Consider the following 21,456-nt stretch of genomic DNA (forward strand, 5'->3'; position numbering starts at 1 on the left):
GAAATTAAAATTGCATTTAGAAAAAAGTTTTGATTTTGTTAAATATTTAGTGTGCCAACTATCTTCAAGTTTTCCCAGGATCATAAAGTGACAGAGTTAGACAGGATTCACTGGGAATAAGCTTACTGATTCAGATAATGATACACTTCAGTGTGGTTTTTACCATAAAAAGGTATGCATTAGAAATTGATTAGTTAAGCTGGGGATTTAGCTCAGTGGTTCCGCGGCCTGCCTCGCAAGCACAAGGTCCTGAGTTCGATCCCCAGTACCAAAAAAAAAAAAAAAAAAGAAATTGATTAGTTAAGAATGTACAATGTCATCTAAATATGTCAATTTTAAAGCCAGGCATGGTAGTGGTGCCTGCTTGTAATTATACCGCCTTGGAAGGCTGAAGCAGGAGGATCACAAGTTTGAGCCCAGACTAGGCAATTTAGCAACACCCTGTGTCAAAAAGGGCTGGTGATGTAGCTCCATGTGAAGGACCTGGGTTCAAATCCCAAATACCACAAAAATGAGAGAAAAAAATGTTGATTTTAATGACCATGAAATGCAGAGTTTTTTATATAAGATCAAGTGAACTGAATTAATTCAGAGCCATTTCAGAATTGTTTTTTTAAATTAACAAATATAAAGCTGATAAAATGACCTGCTTTATATGAAACAATTTTCACATCAAACAAAAACCATACAATGGGATGTGAAATTATGTTTTTGGAAGTTAAGTTCCAGAGCAGCATATATAAACTACATATTAGTTTTTGTTTTGTTGAACTTTAATTATCTCCTTGAAAATAATAGAAATTAAAAACAAGTAGTAGGTAATCTTGTATAAATTTTGTTTGGTTTTTTTTTTTCGTACCGGAGATCGAACTCGGGACTTTGCGCTTGCACAGCAGACGCTGGAACCACTGAGCTAAATCCCCAGCCCTAATCTTGTATAAATTTTATAGCTAGACTATTAAGCTAACTTGATTGTTTGCTTAAAGAATTTCTAATGAACCTTTAACAACATCACCAAACTTTTCATGGTCCAAAGGCTCTGGAGTCAGATTAAATTCATATTAAATTAAATTTTCATTTTTTATTTAGAGACAACATGAATAAGTAAAGCATATCTATGTCTGAGGTTAAACAAGATTTACTTTTTTTTCAAAGAGAACTTACCCTAAAGGAAATTTCTAGATTTTCTCCTCCCCAAATATCCATTCCAGCATCGTATGTTCCAATTTCCTGAAAGTAATCTCTGTCTATTGAAAAAAGGCCTCCTGCCATTGTAGGTGTTCTGAAATACAATAATAATACAGTATCATTAATTTTAATGATGTAAAATTTACATTCCATTTTTGATTTTAAAAGTACTATATAGTTTTATTACAGAATGATACTTATACTCTTCAGAAACCTTTACAGGGCCCCAGGGGCGTTCTGTGTCAGACTTGACATGCACGCTGGTCATGCTGACTGCTACATCCACTGTCCCTGTGACAGCTTTTGCCAGGACATCTCCCTCTGTCAAAGTCCTAAAGATATTTCCATGTTTAGCACCTTTATTGTTCCTTAGTCTTGACTGATCTTCTACCTCAAATTCCTTAAATTGAAGCTATTCTTCATAATCCTCTCCATTTGACTGTCTACTCACTCCATAGTTTCTACTAACTACAAAGGCAATTAAGTATATTAACCAACTAGGCTCAGGCTAGTGTTAACATGCCAGGTTCTAAAGGGTGGAAAATACTACAAAGACATAAGATTAAACAGGATGAAAACAGTGAGGTCCTTTTCTTCTACTTAGTTTCTACTTCCTTCAAGGAAAGGAGGAGATGAAGTAAGGAATAAAAGCAATACTTTCCTATTGAGATCACCATGCTGACAAAGTACTGTACAGTACGTTTTCTGCAAAAAAAAAAGGGGGGGGGGGCCTCAATTCATCAAAACATGGCCCAAGTATGCAAAAGGGTGGGTTGGGAATGGGAAAAAGTGGGATTAGGTAGAGAAATTATAATGAAGGAGGATTTACATATTTATTTATATTTGTTTTATTTGAGACAGTGTCTTCCTATATAGTTCAGTCTGGCCTTGAGCTCACTATGTAGCCTATGCTAGCCTCGAACTCAGAGTGATCCTCCTGCCTCTGCCTCTTGAGTGCTGGGATTATAGGTGTGTGCCACCACACCTGGCATGAAAGAGGGTTTAAATAAATGAGTATCAGTTAATCATTTGATTTCTATGGATGAGATTGATTCGAAGGATGAGTGTGGTGAAAAACAGACTCCAGCTAGGAAAAACTAAGTTTTAGGAATGGAGAATACTATAAAGATAGTTATTTTAAAATGAACTGGTCACCTATGCAACTCTAGAATGTCCATGCCCTGCTTACAGTAGCAGTACTGACCTTTCTACTGTAAATAGTTTCCAAGACAAAAAAGGTTTGAAGAGAAAAAGAACGAGAAAGGGTTAATATTGTAAGAGTTAAAGGAAGCAGGCTAACATCCAGTTATTGTTTAGTACAGCAGATTCCTGATCTGCTAAATCTTTCCATAAGAGTGTGTGTATTTTATCCCATTAGAGAAGATCTACAGCTTTTATTAGATTTTTCAAAGACGTCTATCACCTTCAAAATATTCAAGAACTCCTGATTTAGACTGAATTAACAGCTATAAAGAGGGAAAGTCCATTGCACCGTTAAGCACTCAAGCTGGTTTGGGAAAAGAACACAGTGAAAAATCTTTTCAACTCTTTGATTTCATGGAAAGGAAGACCTGAGAAGCTCAGATTAGGAGAAAAAGACAGCCTGGTACTGAAGGAACTGGAGGAACTCTTAATTACTACAGAAAAACCATGTGAATGCAATTGGGATAAAAATCCTAGGATGATATAGAAGTCTCAAAGGTTTCAATTTCATGTCCTGAACTGCATGAATACTGTTATCTCATTATATGTGATCCTCATTATATGACGAATTGTGGAACAAAAGAAACATTAGAAAATCCATTAAGAAAATCCTTGCTGTATTTTATGTTAATTCTAGTTATTTATGTTTGAAAAAAGTTTTTCTAATCATACCAGTCTCAATAAAAATTTTAGTTCAGAGACACAGTTTTCAATAATATTTTCACATACTGACATCATGATTTTATGGCTACTGTTCCATTTTTGGGATGGCACATAACAATGAAACATAATGAAAAATTTCAAATTCTTGTACCTCGAATTTTTCTACATAATATGTATGAATTTCAAGCAAAAATTCAAAAAACTGCAACCTTTGGCATAAATGGGCATTTTGATTTAAGCTACATATTATTTTTACTGATTGGACTTACACATAACCAAAACGTTTGTACAGTGATGAAGGAATGTATGTGTGTTGTCATTTCTTATGAATATATTTACAGGATGAAAAATTCTAATTTTACTAAATGATTGGAGGAAAAATTTCTTTAAAATACTGATATATGTGCAATATGGTTCTTAATTACATATAAGGTACACAACTGCTTCATGTGTCTCAAAATACACTCATGATTTCCAAAGTGTCACAATGCTTTGCCAATAGTACTTTACGGAAAATGTAAATTAATTACCTGACAGGAAGAGTTCGATCACCTTTCCTTCTGTCCATTTCTCTTTGGGGAACAGGATACCAGCGAAAATTGAGTTTCCAATTAAATCCACCATATGTCATATCAGAGCCTGCCATATACTCAAAAGTATCATCGCTGATCACATCAATGATAGGACATACCACTGTTCTCCTAACATCATAAAAGCAAATTTTAAAATCTTTTAAAATGTCCTTGCTTACTGTAACATCTATATAAATTATATACCATGTTTTAAAAAATAATAATAATATATTCTATCATGTTAAAAACAATGGTGAAAAAATGTCCTGCTATTTCCTACATCAAGGCATTAGCCTCTCTCCACCTGGATTATCTTTCAACGCCATTTCACTAGTTTTATATTTCAAAAGCTGGGTGTGGTGGCCCATGTATGTAATATACTCCAGAGGTAAGGCAGGAGGATTGTGAGTTTGAGGTCAGCCTGGGCTACACAGCAAGGCTGACCTAGATTACATAGGGAGAACACTGTCTCAAAAAAACAAAACCTTCAGTGGCACCACGCCTACCTCATAAGCACAAGGTCCTGAGTTTGATCCCCTGTACCAAAACAAAACAAAACAAAACCTAAATAATTTTATATGCTGTGCATCTTTTGAGAAATATATTCCTAACTACGTACAGTCCATGATTTCTCTTGCTATTATGAATGGTTTTTTTTACATTATATATTTTAACTATCCTTTGTTGGTACAGAGAAGATAATTTTTTTATAGTGATCTCACATTTAGCAACACTGCTAAATTTTTATTATTTTGTGCATAGTTATTTTTCTTCAAAGGCAAGCATTACCTTCTGCAATTGACAACATTTGGTTTTTTACAACAAATAAATATTCTTTCATTCCCTCATCGTATCACTCACTATAAGGCAAAGATTTCTAATGATAATAACAGTGGTGATTCTGAACTTTTTTCTTTTTAGGGCTTATCTTGTTCAGTATATTTTTAAAAATGCTTTCAACATTTTCTCACCTATATAGTATCTGCTTACTGAGGCACTTCTCCCCCTTATCCAGCTATTCTTCCACTGATGAGTAAATTTCCATTCTATCAGTTTACTAAGCATTTTCTAATACTAAATGGATGTTAAATTTTAGTGAATACATTTTTCTGTATCTAGGGAAATAGCTACATATTTTTATTTATAATCATAGTTTTAAAAACATGCTAATAGGGTACATTACATAAATTAATATTTATATATTTATTTATTTTTGATGCTATTTTGTTTTGTGTTTATGGGGATGGAACCCAGGGCCTTGACACAGGCTAGGCAAGCTATACCCCCCTTTAAAGAAAATTTTTTTAAAACTTTGAGACAGGGTCTTAAATTGTCTAAACTAGCCTCAAATTTGCAATCCTGCCACTTCAGTCTCCCGAACAGTTGAGATTACAGGTGTGGCTAGCTCATGAGTGGGTTTTGTAATATCAGACTAAATCAATCAGTGATAAGTTTTACACATTTGTGCACATATTTTATATATATGTCACACACACACTGCTGGATTCAGTTTGCTGATACTGTAAGATTTTTGTACTAGCATTCATGAATGGGTTTGGGCAATAATTTTCCTCGTAGTTTTTTTCTGATTTTTAATTAAAGTTATGCTAGTCTCATAGAAAGTTTCATTGTTTCCCATTTTTTTCTATATTTTTTACAAATCCTTATGGGAGTTATTTCCCCTCTTCTATCCCACACCAAAGTTGAGACAGACAAGATTTTTTGATATGGTGGTAGATCTACTTCTCATTCTCACATACATTAAGGTATAGATTTCAAGATCCTTGCTTTATACAGGTATTATTAATGTTCTTGCATTAGGTAGGGCCTTCACTTTCTCTTCTATCCTCTCATCTTGTTCACCTATCAAGGCAAAAACTTAGTGTCCTCAGAGTTCAGTATAATTCCTACAGGTGAAGGCTGACTTTGGTATTTGTACTGCTTATTTGCTTTCATTTTGAGATTTGCAAATTTCTAACTTTTGTGACAACTCAATGATGCATTTAAAAATCTCTTCTCTATTTTATACAACATTTTAGCCTTTTCAGTTGAAACAGTTATTCAGGATATCTAATCTACCATGAACCCCAAACTGGAAGTCACTATGTTATTTTAGTCTATTCCCTTCTATGCTGTCATCATCTCACACTGCTTTCTATGGATTTAGGCTCCTGTTTCTCAAGGGTGTGTATCATCTCTATGCAAATAGGTATTTCCTAAACTAAGTCATCTATTATTTATAGAAAATAATTTATAGAGATATTCTCGTCCCTTAATTCTTCAGGGCAATATTCTCTTTCCTAAAGCTGCTAGATCCTCCCTCTAGCCCAATGCTGGTTTTTCTTATTTTTAAAAGGGAAGAGATACAATTCAGCATTTGCTAACAAGTAGAATACATACAGTAACCTTAACTCTCTCCATTTGCTACTTGGTTAGTAAAAGTTTGTCCTACAATCTAAGATAAACTAAAATCTAAATTTAATGTTAACACAAACAGCTGCTAATTCAAATTGCGTTGACAAGCAGAAATTCAACTAATATAGGTCTAGCCAGCTTAAGTAAGGATTGCTCTGGAAACATAAGAGCTATGAGCCAGGCAACAGGTAATTCTTTGGAAAATGTGTAACATGAAAGCCTACATAGGCTACACACACTGTACCAATGGTCTTCCTATATTAGCTAAGGTTATGGTACTTTTCTATACACAGTTAACTATTTCAGGACATACTTGTCTTCTGCCCTTCTAGTTCTTGCTTTACTGTTTAAGTTAAAGGCTATAGTTCCAATGAAGATAAAGATGACGTGACCTAGCTGCCCCAGTGTTAGCCTTAGAGAACAAGGACAGGTAAAGGTTTTATCCTGCCTTCTTTGAGTTTACTGTCCATCTATTCTGTTCCAGTTTAGTGAAGAAGGTGTAACAATATATTCCAAAACCATCTTCATTAACAAGACAATTTATAAACTGTCCTGCAAACCTTAGCATGTGGTCTTCTTTACATTTCACTAACAGTGCTTTTCAGGGCATTTTATAGACAACTTGAAAGGAAACTATTTTTTGTACTTATTTTATTTATTTTTGAAATTTCCTAATAGTTTATTTGTTGTTTCTCTTACAGTACTGGGCCACTGAGTCTTGCATAAAATTCTGAAACGCTGGCTCTTCATGGCTTTCCTCTGTAACTCTGTGATCAATGACATCAGTATCACTATCAGTGTCCTCAGACTCTTCATCCAAGGTTCCTCGAATCAGGATCAGGTCAGAAGGATGTGTGATCAATGTCATCAGTATCACTGTCAGTGTCCTTAGCCTCTTCATCCAAGGTTCCTCGAGTCAGGATCAGGTCAGAAGGATTCAGCATGGGAGATATGCTGTCTTTGGCGGTTCCTGCATCCAAGGCTACAGAGTCCGTATCTTTCCATTCTAGTTGTTCCTTCTGCTGTTGACTCCTTGCATCACTCAGTGATTTCTTCAGACGCTCATATTCAGGATACTCCCTTTCATATTCTTCTGCAGCACTGGTGACCTGCACCATGAGTTTCTCGAAGCTGATGCCCAGAACAGTGGAGACACCCACCACCCTCAGTGAGCTGTAAAACTCATCTAACACCAGGCTCACAGAACTCGTGAGGCTACTAACATATGTAGTCTCTTGATTCAAAGCATCTTAGAAAGCCTCAAAATCTTGCATCCATTCCACTACAAAGGTGTGATCGATGATGTCCATGGCTACAATGAAAGGCAGCTTGGTTTTGTACAGGATGATGCAGGAATACAATGTATTAGACATGAAAGTCACTGGGTTAGTACTTCGTGATGTGAATCACATAGATGACTACTGTTGGAAATGAGGATGCCTGGGCCTTGGCGATGATTGTCCAAGAAGCTGACCGGGTACATTACTTCAATCTGTCCAGGTGTGCCAATAGAGACATATTTAGAAGTGTTCTGGGCTTTCTCAATTTTGTCACCTGATCAGATCTGGTAGCAAAGAGATTGAACAAGGTCACTATGCCACTGTTGGGGCCAAGTCCACATTTGTTTCATGACTTCTTTATACTTCGAAGTGTTAGGAAAAGGAACTTCATGTTCAGCTAGGTCCAGGTTGATCGGTCAAGGTGGAGAGCTTGGGCTATGCAGGTGTCATGTGAGCCTCTGTACAAAGGTGGTTTTCCCAGATCTTGCCATTCTCAAAATCAACAGACACATGGAGGACCAAGGAGCTCCTGAATCCAGGAGCTCACCCGCACTCCCTTGCTCGGCCATCTTTCCACCAGTCCCACCCATTTTTGTACTTATTTTAAAATACCAAATTTTATAACTCACCATAAACTTAGGACAAACACACTAAGAGAACAAACTTAGAAGCTCCAAAACATTACCTGTCTTGTTTGATCCGGGCTAAGAGAGGCTCCAGCCATCCCACTGTGCACTCACAATGAGCATCTAAGAAGGTGATCACTTGACCTTTGGAGACAGCAGCTCCTTTTAATCTAGCTCTGATCAATCCAGAACGCTGTTCCATTCGAATTACGTGAACTGGCACTTTTAGTTTTTTCACGTAACTCTCTAGAGGTCTTTTCAAAAAGTCTGAAAAATTATGAAAACAAAACAACATGAAAATAAAAGTGAACTGGTACAAACCAGATGTAAAGCAATTCTGATATGAAAAAAATCTGGTTTTTTTTTTTCAGACAGGGTCTTGCTTTGTTTTGCATGCTGGCCATGAACTCACTATGTAGCTCTGGCTGGCCTCAAACTCATGGCAATCCTCCTGTCTCAGCCTCCCAAGTGCTGGGATTACAGGAGTGCACCACCACACCTGGCTGATACACAATTATTTCTTTAACACATATTTATTAAGTACTTTCAGTTCCTCACAGACACATTTCACTACAGAAGCCTTTTTGTTTCATGACAGCACAGATTAGAGCTGCCTCTACTTCATTACATGTGGAACCAGGAGACCATCTTTGACTCAGGCATCCCCAACGATAGTACATCACCACACTTCTCTAACTCTCTCTCAGACCTGATGCTTCTTTTTCTAATCATGCTTAAGTATCAACAACAGAAAAAAAGTAATTCAAGAACATTAAATCCAGATTTCCACAGAAAGAAGGAACAGAATATGCCACTGCTGCTATAGTTCTGAAAATTGTGAAATTTCTTCAGTTGCAAAAACAAATTGTCTGCTGATCACCATAGTGTTAAAGACTACCCAGTTCTTTCATCAGGAATCAGGAAGTGAGGTCAAGCTGAGAAGAGAAGCTAGAAGAACTGGACTGTGTACTGTAGGCAGAGATCTTCAACAGGCAAGCAAGTCTAAGGAAAAAATTTGAGGGAAAAGTAATTAAAAATGGGGGTGGGGAGGAGGGAAAAGGAGAAAGAGAGAGCTATCCTGGAAAGGTCAGATAAGGTTATGCCCATAAGGCAAAGATGTCCTAGCTTCAAAGTTCACAACTTACTTTAAAAAGCAGCAAAAAATGTGCAACTTACTCAAAGCAGAGAGCAAAGATCTTTTGGATCAAATTATTCTGTAGTATTTATGGCAGAGAAGCTACTGATGGTGATATGGGCAAATATCTTTCCGATTAGTCCCCACACAATAGGCAAGATGATAATCTCCCCAGGGAAGGAAATACTTGAGATGGAACTACTAGAATTCCTATGACTAGCTCTGTCCAATAGGACTTTAGTGATTCACAGAAGTCAGGATGTATGTATTAAGAGGTTCTTCAAATACTAAAAGTACTTCCTATATGGTGAAATGGGGAGATCAAACGGGAGTGAAAATGATTCTTGCTCATCTGGTAAAATCAGAATGGGTCAATAATGAAATAATCAGGGATATGAAATCTGTGTAAGAGAAAGGTCTACATGTCCTATCACACCGGATTACTAATAATTTCCATTTCTGCTAAAATATTTCCAATTATTTGGGCTATAGAGAATAGCTTAAAAATACCATTATTATTTTATGAACCAAGCCTTAAGGTCAGAAAGACCTAACTAGATTCCAAGTAAAAAGGTGGAAGCACCCATGGGAAAAAAGAAAAAGAAAAAAAATGTGTAAGCAGTGCCAAAAAAGGTGTAAGCAGTGTCATTTTGTAGTAACAGCTAACATTTTGTGACTATTTTTGGCACAATTCTAGTTACATATTTGTCTCACTTAATTCTCACAACTACCCTGTAAAGTTAAGTGTTATTATGCATACTTTAGAAATGAAAATCAAAGGCCCTGAATATTACATGAATTTTATCAAGGTAATATGGTTTGTTAAAGGCTGGACTCAAAATTCAACCCTAGGTCTGCCTTTAAAGGGAACTCTGGAGAGAATAATTCAGGATTATGGTAACACCTGATCTGACATAAATTTATACTTTATGTCTGAAATTTGATTAATCTTATGTGGTAGGGATATATTCTAATACCTTAGATCAGTCAAAGTTGATATATAAGCAATGTTTCTCCCAGTTAAAATCTTCAAAAATATTAGATTAAAATGCTTCTTAAAATCAAGTCCCACATCTTTAAAAGTTGTAATATTTGCTCTCTATGAACAAAATGAAAAATGCATGATTCTGTGACACGATAACTCCAAAAACCTGTTATTTACAAACTTTCTTGGCATCTTTGTGGATTTCATACAGTAAGGCTAAGAAATAAGTGTCTTTCTTTCAGTTGATATAGACTTAAGGGGCCGATGACTGGGTAGGAGAATAGGAACTGTCAAGCCTCATTCTACAAAAATGAAGCCATGAGAAGAGATTATGTTTAGTCTAAAAATGAGGCTGAATCTTGTTTGTAAGAATATCTTTACATCTACTGTTCTACACGAACCCCTAAGCATCCCTCCATCAGGAAGCATGAGATTGTCAGAGACTGAGAATGTCAGGAAAAATTTTATTGTTCAAACAACATCTAAAAAATATTAGCTAGAGCTGTAAAGGGCAGCAGGAAGTGCAAGGAATTTAGGGTCTAGTAAATCTGGCCCTAATTTACCTTTCTTCTGTATAAAACAAGAAAAACAGCAGTAACCTCAGATTAGAAACAGTGTATAAGTTCTAAGTTTTAAGATAACCTTCTGAGGCTATGTCATATAACTTCAGATATGAACTATGGATTAATTCAGACCCTGACTTTGATATAGACTTTATAACAATAAAGTTTCAACAGAGGCAATCAAAAGTGAGGTACAGATTGGTTAAGAAGTCAAGCCCTGGGCTGGGGATTTAGCTCAGTGGTTCCTGTGCCTGTCTCACAAGCGCAAGGTCCTGAGTTTGATCCCTGGTACCCAAAAAAAAGAAGCCAAGCCCTCTCTATCGTGCTAAGTCCTATTTTGCTCATCAATGAAACAGAAACTTACAGCATCTACTTCACATTTAATAGAGTTACTCAGTAGGTTAACTGTGAAATCAAGTATCTAAAGACCATGAGCAGATTATTCATGCTATACTCTCTAATTAGGAAACATGCACAAGAAGTAGCAAATGTGAAGATTAAATGGTGTTAGATCATTCATTCTTTCATTCACTCATTCAATAAATCCCACACTATGGGCCGGGGATTTAGCTCAGTGGCACTGCACCTGCCTTGCAAGCACAAGGTCCTGAGTTCAATCCCTGGTACTGCAAAATAGGTAAGTAAATAAGTAAATAAATTCATTCTATATTATTTACCATTTAACAGGCAGTATGGGCACTGAGGAGATAGGTAATAGTGAGTAAATGGCTCTGATGGAAAAGTTAGTCTAACAAGGGAAGATACACATTAAACAGGTCAATAACAGACTCCAGTGAACACTGTGGTAAAAGAGGAGTGTTCCAAGGTATGTACAGGGGGTCACGGCAGGGCCTAGAGAGGTCAAAGAATCCCTCTCTAACTCAATCACATTTGAGATGAACTCTTAGCGTGATTAGATGTTATCTATGCTGCAGATAGTACAATGGACAAAGAACAAAAATGTGGGAATGAAGTGGCAGGGAATGGATTGAGATGTGACTAAGATGCTGGATGAAGTCAGGTCATGCAGGCTTTAATTAGAAAGCTTACATCATTATGTTTGCATGTCATTCTGTATGTACTGTGGTGGACAGATGGGAAGAGGTGAAACTGTGTGCAGGGAGAAAGACTGGTTAGTTTATTTTAGCATTCCAGGTGACAAATGATGGTGACCTGGATGTGTCTCATGAATAGGAAAAAGCAGACTCACAGAATTACATAAAAGTAAAGCACTTGCTCTGGTTCCTTCGACTAACAATTACTATTTAAACAATGGTGCCACAGAAAATATGTTAAATTCTCAATCTGGATAGCCAGTCTGAAATTATAACTAAAAAAAATGATACTGAGTGGTTCCTAGATCTAAGAAATTAGGACCTGGATACTAGAAGATTTCTAGGTTAAAAAACAAAACATAAAAAACATAGAATCAGTCCCCTGATCAGGTGCTCTGGGGTAGTACTTGGGGATTCTGTCTGGTGACTAAGCACCTTGGGTAGAGCAACATAGTAAATATCTGCCCCTATCAGTTTTCTCTCACAGATTCATACAAGGTGGGTATTAAGTAAGGCCTGCAGAAAAAGGAAGACAGCTGGTTTATTGAGTTTCTTTGCCACTGGTAGCTATATGCAGATGTCTAGTGAGGCCATATCCTACAAAAACTTACTATTCTACACAACCTTCCTACAAACTCACAGAGCAACAGAAAAGCTAAGGGAGGATATTGAAAAATAATTTATCTAAGAAACCATCTTCCCTTGAGGAATATTTAATAAATATCAACACATAAATAAACCAAGTAAAATCTCTTGTAGAATAAATGTTTGTACAGTCATGCTATATAATGATATTTTGGTTAACAATGGACAGCACGTATGATGGCGATCCATAAGATTTTGTATCTTTTTTTTTTTTGGTATCAGGGATCGAACTTGGGACCTTGCACTTGCGCGGCAGGCGCCAGAACCACTGAGCTAAATCCCTAGCCTAAGATTTTGTATCTTTCATCTGTACAAAAATCAACTCAAAATGGGTCAAAGGCCTATGTATAATACCTGTAACTTTGAAACTGTCACAAGAAAACATAAGAGAAACACTTGAAGCCACAGGTTCAGGCAAAGATATCCTGAAGAGGACTCCAATACCACAGGAATACCAAGAATCAACAAATGGGACTGTATCAAATTAAAGTTTCTTCACAGCAAGGGAAACAACAGAGTGAAGAAACATTATTATGGGTATGCAGGTATGTATACCTACAGAATAAATATTCTGCAGGTATGTATGCCTACAGAATAAGAAAAAATTTTTGCCAGCCACTCTTCCGACAGAGGATTAATGTCTAGAATTTTATATATTCTAGACTCAAAAATCTTCACACTAAAAAATCAAATAGCCCAATCAATAAATGAGCCAATGAATTGAACACACACTCCTCAAAAGAAGTACAAGTGCCCAGTAAGTATATGAAAAATGTCCAATATCTTTAGCCATTTAGGAAAATGAAAATCAAAATTACACTGAGATTCCATTTCACCTCAGTCAGAATGGCTATCATCAAGAATACAAACAACAGAGTCATCTCTACAGAGCATGTTTAAATAGTTGTTGAGCATCTGTTTTGCCAGAGCTTATTCACCCAGAGACCTCAGGATGAAGAAGGAAATGTTTTTTGATAGAAAAACGTGATCCTAAAAATTGGAATAACACTTATCAGCCATAGAAATCCTAGATTCCACAACACTGACCAATCTGTGGTATTCAGAGTAGATCTTCCAAGAAGTGTACTAGGGCCTCTTAAAGAACTGACTGATAGAAGAGAACGATATATTCAACAGAGAACAAAGAAGTGCAACTATTCAAAATAAGTACGATTGTTTTCTTTAAAAAAAAAAAAAAAAGAATACAAACAATAAATGCTAACAGGGCCGGAGATTTAGCTCAGTGGTTTCGCTGCCTGGTGTGCAAGCGCAAGGACCCGAGTTCGATCCCCGGTACCAAAAAAAAAAAAAAAAAAAAAAAATGCTAACAAGGATATGGGTAAACAAGAACCCTTCTGTACTGCTGGAGGGAATATAAGTTGGTACAGCCACTATGGAAATCAGCACCGAGGCTCCTAAAAAACCTAAAATACAGCTACCATTTGATCCAGCTATACCACTCCTTGGCATATATCTGAAGGAATTAAAGTCAGCATAATATAGGGATACATACTTGCATACCCATGTTTACTGCAGCATAATTCACAATACCCAAGATACCGAACCAGTCTAGGTGCCCTCAACAGATGAAAGGATAAAAGGTATACATTCATAATCGAGTACTATTTGGTAGTAAAGAAGGGAATTTTGTCATCTGCAGGAAAATGGATAGATGTGGAGATCATCTTGTTGAGTGAAATAAGCCAGACTCAAAAAGACAAATGTCACATGTTCTCCCTAATACACTATGCAGAATCTAAAAAATGTGACAAAAAAGTGGAAGGATGATCAGACAAGAAGAAGGGAATGAGGGGGAGGGAAAGGGCATAAGGGCAATAATGATAATATAATATAAGTAATAGGGGGATGGATATAAGCAAATATACAAATTGAAACCCTCTCCCAAAAGTGAACATGGGAGGCATGGTGCAACGGGAGTGATGGAGGGATAAAATGATCAAAGTAGTTACATGTACATACAAATCTGCCAAAATGAATCCCATTCATCTGTATAACCAATATGCACTAATTAAAAAAAAATGTATGGGGGAGATTTATATTTGCAAAATGATACATCTCTCAGAACTATCCTCATTAAGTATTGTATGACTAGGTATATACTGTATTGCTCCTTGTGTTGATTTAATATTTATTTATTTATTTATTTGTATATCCTTTTATTGGTACATTTTAGGTGTTGATTTAATTTTCTTAAAGAGGATTAACTTCTAACAAAATGTTGTCCCGGTGGCCACCTCACCTCGTGTAAGGTTTATACTTCTGTTGTCAACAGTAATTATTCCAAGTGTGGCATTCTTAATTTATAACAACTACCAATCATTTTGACATTGAATTATGTATTATACTATTTCTATGTCTTGTGTGATTATAAATTTTTTGTTTGTTTTGTTTTTGGTACCAGGGATCGAACTCAGGACTTCATGCTTGCGAGGCAGGGAGTAGAACCACTGAGCTAAATCCACAGCCCTATAAATTATTTTTTAAATTAAGTTAGACATTTGAGAAAGTAGAATTTTATCTTGTTCTTCATTTGTAACTGTACAATCTGGCGAAATAACAAAACTTAAATTGTTGGGCTGGGGATTTAGCTCAGTGGTTCTGCCGCCTGCCTTGCAAGCGCAAGGTCCTGAGTTCAATCTCTGGTACAAAAAAAATAAAAAATTAAATTGTTATCAACACATAAATTGCTCCAAATAATATATGATGTGACTAACCTTAATTACTGTTAAACAAACTATTTAATATGGGAGCAGGATAAAGAGGGTGTAATACTTAAGCCATCTTAGTAGGTGCAATGAGAAAACAAAAAAAGTTGAAGATACTAATAACAGAGGTTGAAATGAAGGGTCATGAAGTTTAAAGATGGTCAAGGAAGGAAAAAAAGGTAGAATCTACTTCTTTTTTTTTGGTACCGGGGATTGAACTCGGGTCCCTACGCTTGTGCAGCAGGCGGCGAAACCACTGAGCTAAATCCCTGGCCCTAGAATCTACTTTTTGTAGTTCTCTCCAAATTTTTCTTCTGTGAACATACGACTATTGGAGGAACACATGACGCCAATGATTCCTAAATAGTTGTGCTATTTACGAAAAATACACTCCCCCCATTGGGAAATTCTGGGTTTCTAAATTTAACAAGTATCTTTTTAACAAGTATCCTGTTAGAGTAAATCTTTTATACAGTACTCTATAGTGTGAAATCTCCAAGAATTCAGAATAAAGAAAGCCAGCCCAAGGCACCATTGATCAATATCTTTTCCAAAAACAGGTTATGAGATTGTTGAGTTTGTGACAAATTCTGATTCTTATAAGTATACAGTACTTGGGGAAAATACAGTAGACAGATCGTGACATTAGAATCACATTACATAACAGCTGTCTTAATCTTTCCATTTCTTAGCTTTGTTTTTTTTTTTTGGTACCAGGGATTGAACTCAGGTCCTTGTGCTTGCGAGGCAGGTGGCTGAACCACTGAGCTAAATCCTCAACCTCATTTCTTAGCTTTGAATGATTACTGAAACTCACAAATGAACAAAACAGGGAAAGCTTCAAAGAAATGGAGAACTAAGGTTCCTTCATTTTAGACTTCATTTTGTTGTCAAAGATACTGTATTTCCTACTATACACAGAACTACAATTCTTCATGGCTATAAGTAGGAGCTAGTCTTTTTCTGCTGACTCAAGGCTACAACTTCCCACAGAAGAAATCCTAACAAAATTATGTGGGTTTTTTTAACTGTTCTACATAAACATTTACATTTTAAAGCATTATTTCTTCCCAAAATAAGATTAAGATAACACACAATTAAATACTCATTGAAGTAGTACTTTAAGTTTCACAACAGTATACTTTTCCACATGTGAATGAGTCCAAATGCCACAAATATTTTTAGGATAAATTAAAGTTTGTAAAAGATTTTAGATTAAAAATTACAGCAACTATATTTTAAACTGTTAATGACAAAAGGTGTAGTATATTATTGGCATTAAAATTTAAAATTTACCTCTTTCACTGGCATCATCTACTAGAACAATTTCTTCTACCATGTGTCTTGGTGAGCGATTAATGACACTATGAACAGTTCGAAGAAGTGTGCTCCAAGCCTCATTGTGGAAAACGATCACGACACTTGTTGTTGGAAGATTATCTGGATACACCTTTGTTTTACACCTAGAGACAAAGCAAATGCCTTTATAAAAAAGTGACTGTTAAGATACATAATAAATGAATATGGACCAGAGGGGTGATAAAACAGTAAAAGAATTGTCTGCTCTAGTGGCGAGATTCCTAGTTCCTTTTCATTAAATTTTGGTTAATCTTATATGTTCAATAAATAGTACCTACAGTAATATATTTAAATTAAAATTATGTTAAAGGTACACTTTCGTGTATTCTTAAAATTAGGAAGCTCTTCCTGATGAATGTTTTTGGTTGATTTAATTTAATGGAGACTGAACTAAGGCTGTATTATTAGTTCCAAATTGAAGGTCTATCAAAAATCCAATTAGACAAAAGAAATGAGAATCATAGAATGTACACCATTTAATAATCTAAACAAAAGTAAAACTTTCAGGAACGAAAAGAAATCACATTTACTGAGTAGTTCCTGTATACCATTCTTAATCTTCCTAGACATTTTATAATGCAGATACTTGGAGCCACAGATGAGAAGCTGAGGACAGTGACAGTGTGGAAGCTGCAGGGCCTGACCGAAGACTCAAAAGTTCAGGCTCTGCTGAACAAATTCTTGAAAATTACATATTAATACGCATCTCATTTATTGCTGATAGTACCTACATGCAATCACCACAAAGACCAAACACACCTGAAATGTATTCACAAAATATCAACACACTAAATTGTACATTTTAAGTGCTTTGTTAGGTAACATGGTCTCTTCTTTCAACACTGTTGGTCAGAATGCAGTTTAGAGGACAAACTATTATAGAACAATAACAACAGTAAGCAATCAGGTAGCCAAAGGTATATTTTAGAACATACACCACCTACAGAATGTACCTGTAACTCTTATCTACAACTGAACTAGCTGTACCAACCTTTTTTTTCCCGATTTTTCAAGCTCTCAAACTTTGTGCTCCCTAGAAGTGAACAAAGGGAAGAGGGGGGAGGAAATGAGCAAAACACCAAGTAAAATTCTCCTTTGAAGTTTCTGTAACAATCTTACTTACTGAACGCTTTACTGCAGAACTACTCACTGCCAGTTGGAAGAAAGGAAAAGGGCAAGGGAAAAAAGATGACAATGTAAAGGGGGCTTAAAGGAGAAACATGGAAGAGGTCACTACAGGTCCATACACCCTGTTCCTCCTCTTCCACTGTCCTTCATTATGGACCTTCCCATCCTCTTACCCATTCCTAAAACACCCCTCCCCTTCACAGCATGATCTCCATTTCCTATTTCCCATATCCCCATTATCTAGCTACCAGATCCAGAAGACCTGCAGCCTCACTGCCACTTCACTCTCCACACCATTCTTACCCTATGTTCATCCCAAGACCCATCAGAAGGCCAACACAGCCTGCTAACCCTCTCTATAGTCACTCCCTCCAAATATGGGCTAAAAAAGGTGGAGCCCAGAAGAATAGTTGCCTAGGATGTAAGAAAGAAAATGTGTTAAGATTCCTAATAATATTTTTGAAATAGTTTCCCTTTAAAGATCTGTTACAACTGGTAGGGTGGTGCATGCCTACTGTCCTATCTACTTGAGAGGCTGATTCAGGAGGATCACAAGTTTAAGGCCCAGGCAATTTAGTAAGACCCTATCTCAAAACAAAAAAGAAAAAGGCCAGAGACATTGTTCAATGCTCCCTAGGTTCAATCCCTAGTACCATTAAAAAAAAAAAAAACAAAAAACAGCCAGGGATTTAGCTCAGTGGTTCCACCACCTGCCTCAAAAGCGCAAGGACCGGAGTTCAATTCCTGGTACAAAAAAAAAATCACTTTAAAAAAACCTCGTTATAAATGGTAATTAGTAACATTACATATATATTAAGAAAGTAATAATATGCTTCAGATACCTCACAGTGACTAAGCCAAGATATTTAGTGTTTTCTAGGAGAATGCATTCTGAATACCAAACTTGCAGACTATTAGACCAATGACTTCGAAGTCAGGAATGGCTGACTGCAGCGCGGCTCTTGCCGCTGCACCATCTGCCCAAACAGCTGCTGACCACTTTAGAATCTTTGGCACTTTAGTGACAGCAGAAACAGAATTCTGAGGAGATGCAAGTGAAGCTCACAGTGTAAAAATCAGCAGAAAAACTGAATATTAAAATGCAGAGCTACAATCCAGAAGGGGAGTCCTCGAGGAAGTACCGAGAAGGGATGAAGATGATGCTCTGTCCTCCAATGAGGAATGAGGAGTTCTGAAGATGGGCATTGGGGTGATCTCCTAAGTCTCCAATGGTTGAGATGTCATTACCTAATATCATCAGACTTTCTAATAAGTATCAAGATCAGCATCAGACGTAGTTGAGGGAAGCGTTTTATAGTTACACAAAGGTAGCTACAAGAAAAAACCCAGTTTGTCTTTCAGATGATGATCTTCATGTGCTTGGAAAGTTTAATATTTGAATAATGTGTTTAACCATATTGTATTAAAGTTTTGCAATTTGTTGTGCATTGATCTGGTATTTTAGTATGTGGTAGAGCACTTTTTTTTTCTTTAAGCCAAATGAAATCAAATGACTTGCTTTTTTCCTTAATCTTACCTCTAAACACCATTTATTGTATCTTTTAATGAAGTACAGAGTTGTCCTGGACAGCTAAAGTGAATTAGGGAGTCAGTTCCCTCCTTTTCCAAGCAATGGAGGGAGCTGTCTTGAGAAGACAATGCAGCCTGCATGGAATCCTGAGCTGCTGGAGGTGAAGTATCTAGGAGGACACTTAGGAAAACCTCAGCAGGTATTTGTTTCCTTGCCCTGTCTTATGTTAGAAAGCTATTCCCTTCCTTCTCTTTAGGTACAAGGGATACTTTGAGGAGATGCTAGAGGGTGGGGGGTCTTACTAGAAGGTCAGATTTGCCTGGAGTAACTTTTGGTACAGGAAATGTCCAAGCTGACTGAGCTAGGTGAAAGGAGGTGGGTCTCGGGCATCGGTGCTGTTTGTCCATGTGTGGGACATACGTGTCTGATAAGGAAACCAGTTTGTAAAAGTTACAGTTCAGCTGTCAATATATTGCTTTCTTTTTCCCCCAAAAGAAGTCATATATAGGCCTTAGAAACCTCATGTTTCTGTCATTTTAAAGGATTATTGTCTTCAAAGGAATTAACACTTATGTTATCAAAAAATTCATTACTGAAAGAAAAGAATAAAATATTAGGGCCAGGGATTTAGCTCAGTAGTTCAGCCACCTGGCCTGCAAGTGCAAGGACCCAAGTTTGATCCCAGGTACCAAAAAACAAACAAACAAACAAAGAAACAAAGAATAAAATATTACAGCAACTTCAAATGCTAATGGTGATATTTTACTGGTATCTAAATTTTGTTTCTTTCATTGTCTTGAAACCCACCAGCCAGGCACAAGCCTGTAACATTTAAGTGTTCCTACTGTTGCTTAGTTTTCTATGTACAGCTGTACATTTATATTTTGAAAATGCAGTCATACCATATAGTTTCATAGATAATATGAATATTTGAATATTGCAAACACTTGTCTTTATTAAATATCTGCATTTTAGATAGCAGAATATTTTCAAGGGTGTACCATAATTTTTAAAATAATTTCTTATTGTGTAAAGATTGTTTATTATGTAATCTCAATAATGATTTGATCAGTATCTTAAAAGATAATCACATCTACTAGGTGTCGTGGTGCATACCTGTAATCCCAGCTCTCTGGGAGGCTGAGGCAGAAGGATCACAAGTTGGAGCCTAGTTTGGGCAATTAAGTAACTCACTGAGACCCTGTCTCAATTTAAAAAGGGCAGAGGAATGTAGGAATGTGGCTCAATGCAAACTCTGGGTTCACTTTCTGGTATCCCCCCCAAAAAACCCCCAAACCCCAGAAAAACATGCATACATTTATTTCCAGAGACATTTTTTAAGAAGTGAAATTGTTAGAGGAAAGGTATATAAGCTTTTGAGAATCTTGCTATATATTACTCATTTCAGAGATTGTGTCCACTTCTATTCCCTTTAGCAATCTATCAATCATCCAGAATTTAAAATTACTATTTAGGATATTTGCAAATTAATTACAGAAAAAGCTTAGTGAAGGGTGTTTTTTAAATGTTTATTTTCCATTTCTATTCATTCTTTTGAGAATTACTTATTCATATGTTTTGTTCTGTTATTGTTTTAGACAGCTTGTCCTTTTTCTTGGTTAAAATTATTTACAAATTAAGAGCATCCATCCTTTGTCATACAGCGTTTTAATGTGTTAGTTGCCTTTTTGTACAGCTTACTATATTTCAGCATAGTTTTCTTTAGAAGTCTACCTTTACATGTGTGCTTGAACATACTTGTCTTAACCCAGGTATGGATAAATATGCTAGTTTTGGTTTTGTTTTCTTTTTTCTTTTTTACAATTGTCTTTAATTCAGTAGGAATTATTTTGTTTATAAACATAACATTTAATCTACATAACTGAAATGAAAAGGAAATTTTGATCAATCTCAAGTTTATTTGGAGATACTACACGAGGTGAAGATAATCTTTGCAAAGAGTTTATCAATTGCTTCAGTATTGTAAGCCACTATTTTCCTTTGTAATGCTATATTTATAGAATATTAAATTTTTGTTTGTCTTTTACATCTTTGGTCTATTTCTGGGCCTTCTGATTTTTTCCATTGTTATCAACCATTCTGGCTTTAATTGGTGTTACATTTGGGAGAGTGAATCCCCCCTTTTTCTTGGAAATTTTGTGAAACATGGCCCACAGAAAAATATATAAAACAAATGTGCTGTTTAATGGATAAACCAACAGCTAAGCACACCCCACGGCAGAGAAGCTGTTGCTGGCACTCCAGAATTTCCCTGTGTCCCCTGGTGACAACCATCACTACCCTCTGTCCCCACAGGGTACTACTGTCCTGACTTTGTAGTAAGTTTCCCCTCCATTCTTTAAAAAAAAATTGTTTTTACCA

General features: G+C 36.2%; 1 protein-coding gene and 1 pseudogene across 4 annotated transcripts in view; both read right to left on the reverse strand.

Annotated features, from left to right (window-relative positions):
- Positions 1-21,456, reverse strand: part of Galnt1 (polypeptide N-acetylgalactosaminyltransferase 1) — a 119,018-nt gene that overhangs the window by 24,414 nt on the left and 73,148 nt on the right. For all 4 annotated transcript variants that reach the window (XM_087193320.1, XM_087193323.1, XM_004855220.4 and 1 more), the window contains 4 exons: positions 16,353-16,519; positions 8,007-8,214; positions 3,585-3,755; positions 1,165-1,282 (listed from right to left, as the gene is read on the reverse strand). In XM_087193320.1, coding sequence (XP_087049446.1) covers positions 1,165-1,282; positions 3,585-3,755; positions 8,007-8,214; positions 16,353-16,519 — 664 coding nt within the window. The remainder of the gene's footprint in view (positions 1-1,164; positions 1,283-3,584; positions 3,756-8,006; positions 8,215-16,352; positions 16,520-21,456) is intronic.
- LOC101709539 (GPN-loop GTPase 1-like) lies at positions 3,762-8,000 on the reverse strand (annotated as a pseudogene).

Source organism: Heterocephalus glaber, unplaced genomic scaffold (assembly GCF_053883595.1).
Source record: "Heterocephalus glaber isolate CG9 unplaced genomic scaffold, H.glaber_assembly_v1.0 deba00000331, whole genome shotgun sequence".
Classification (NCBI taxonomy): Eukaryota; Metazoa; Chordata; class Mammalia; order Rodentia; family Bathyergidae; genus Heterocephalus; species Heterocephalus glaber.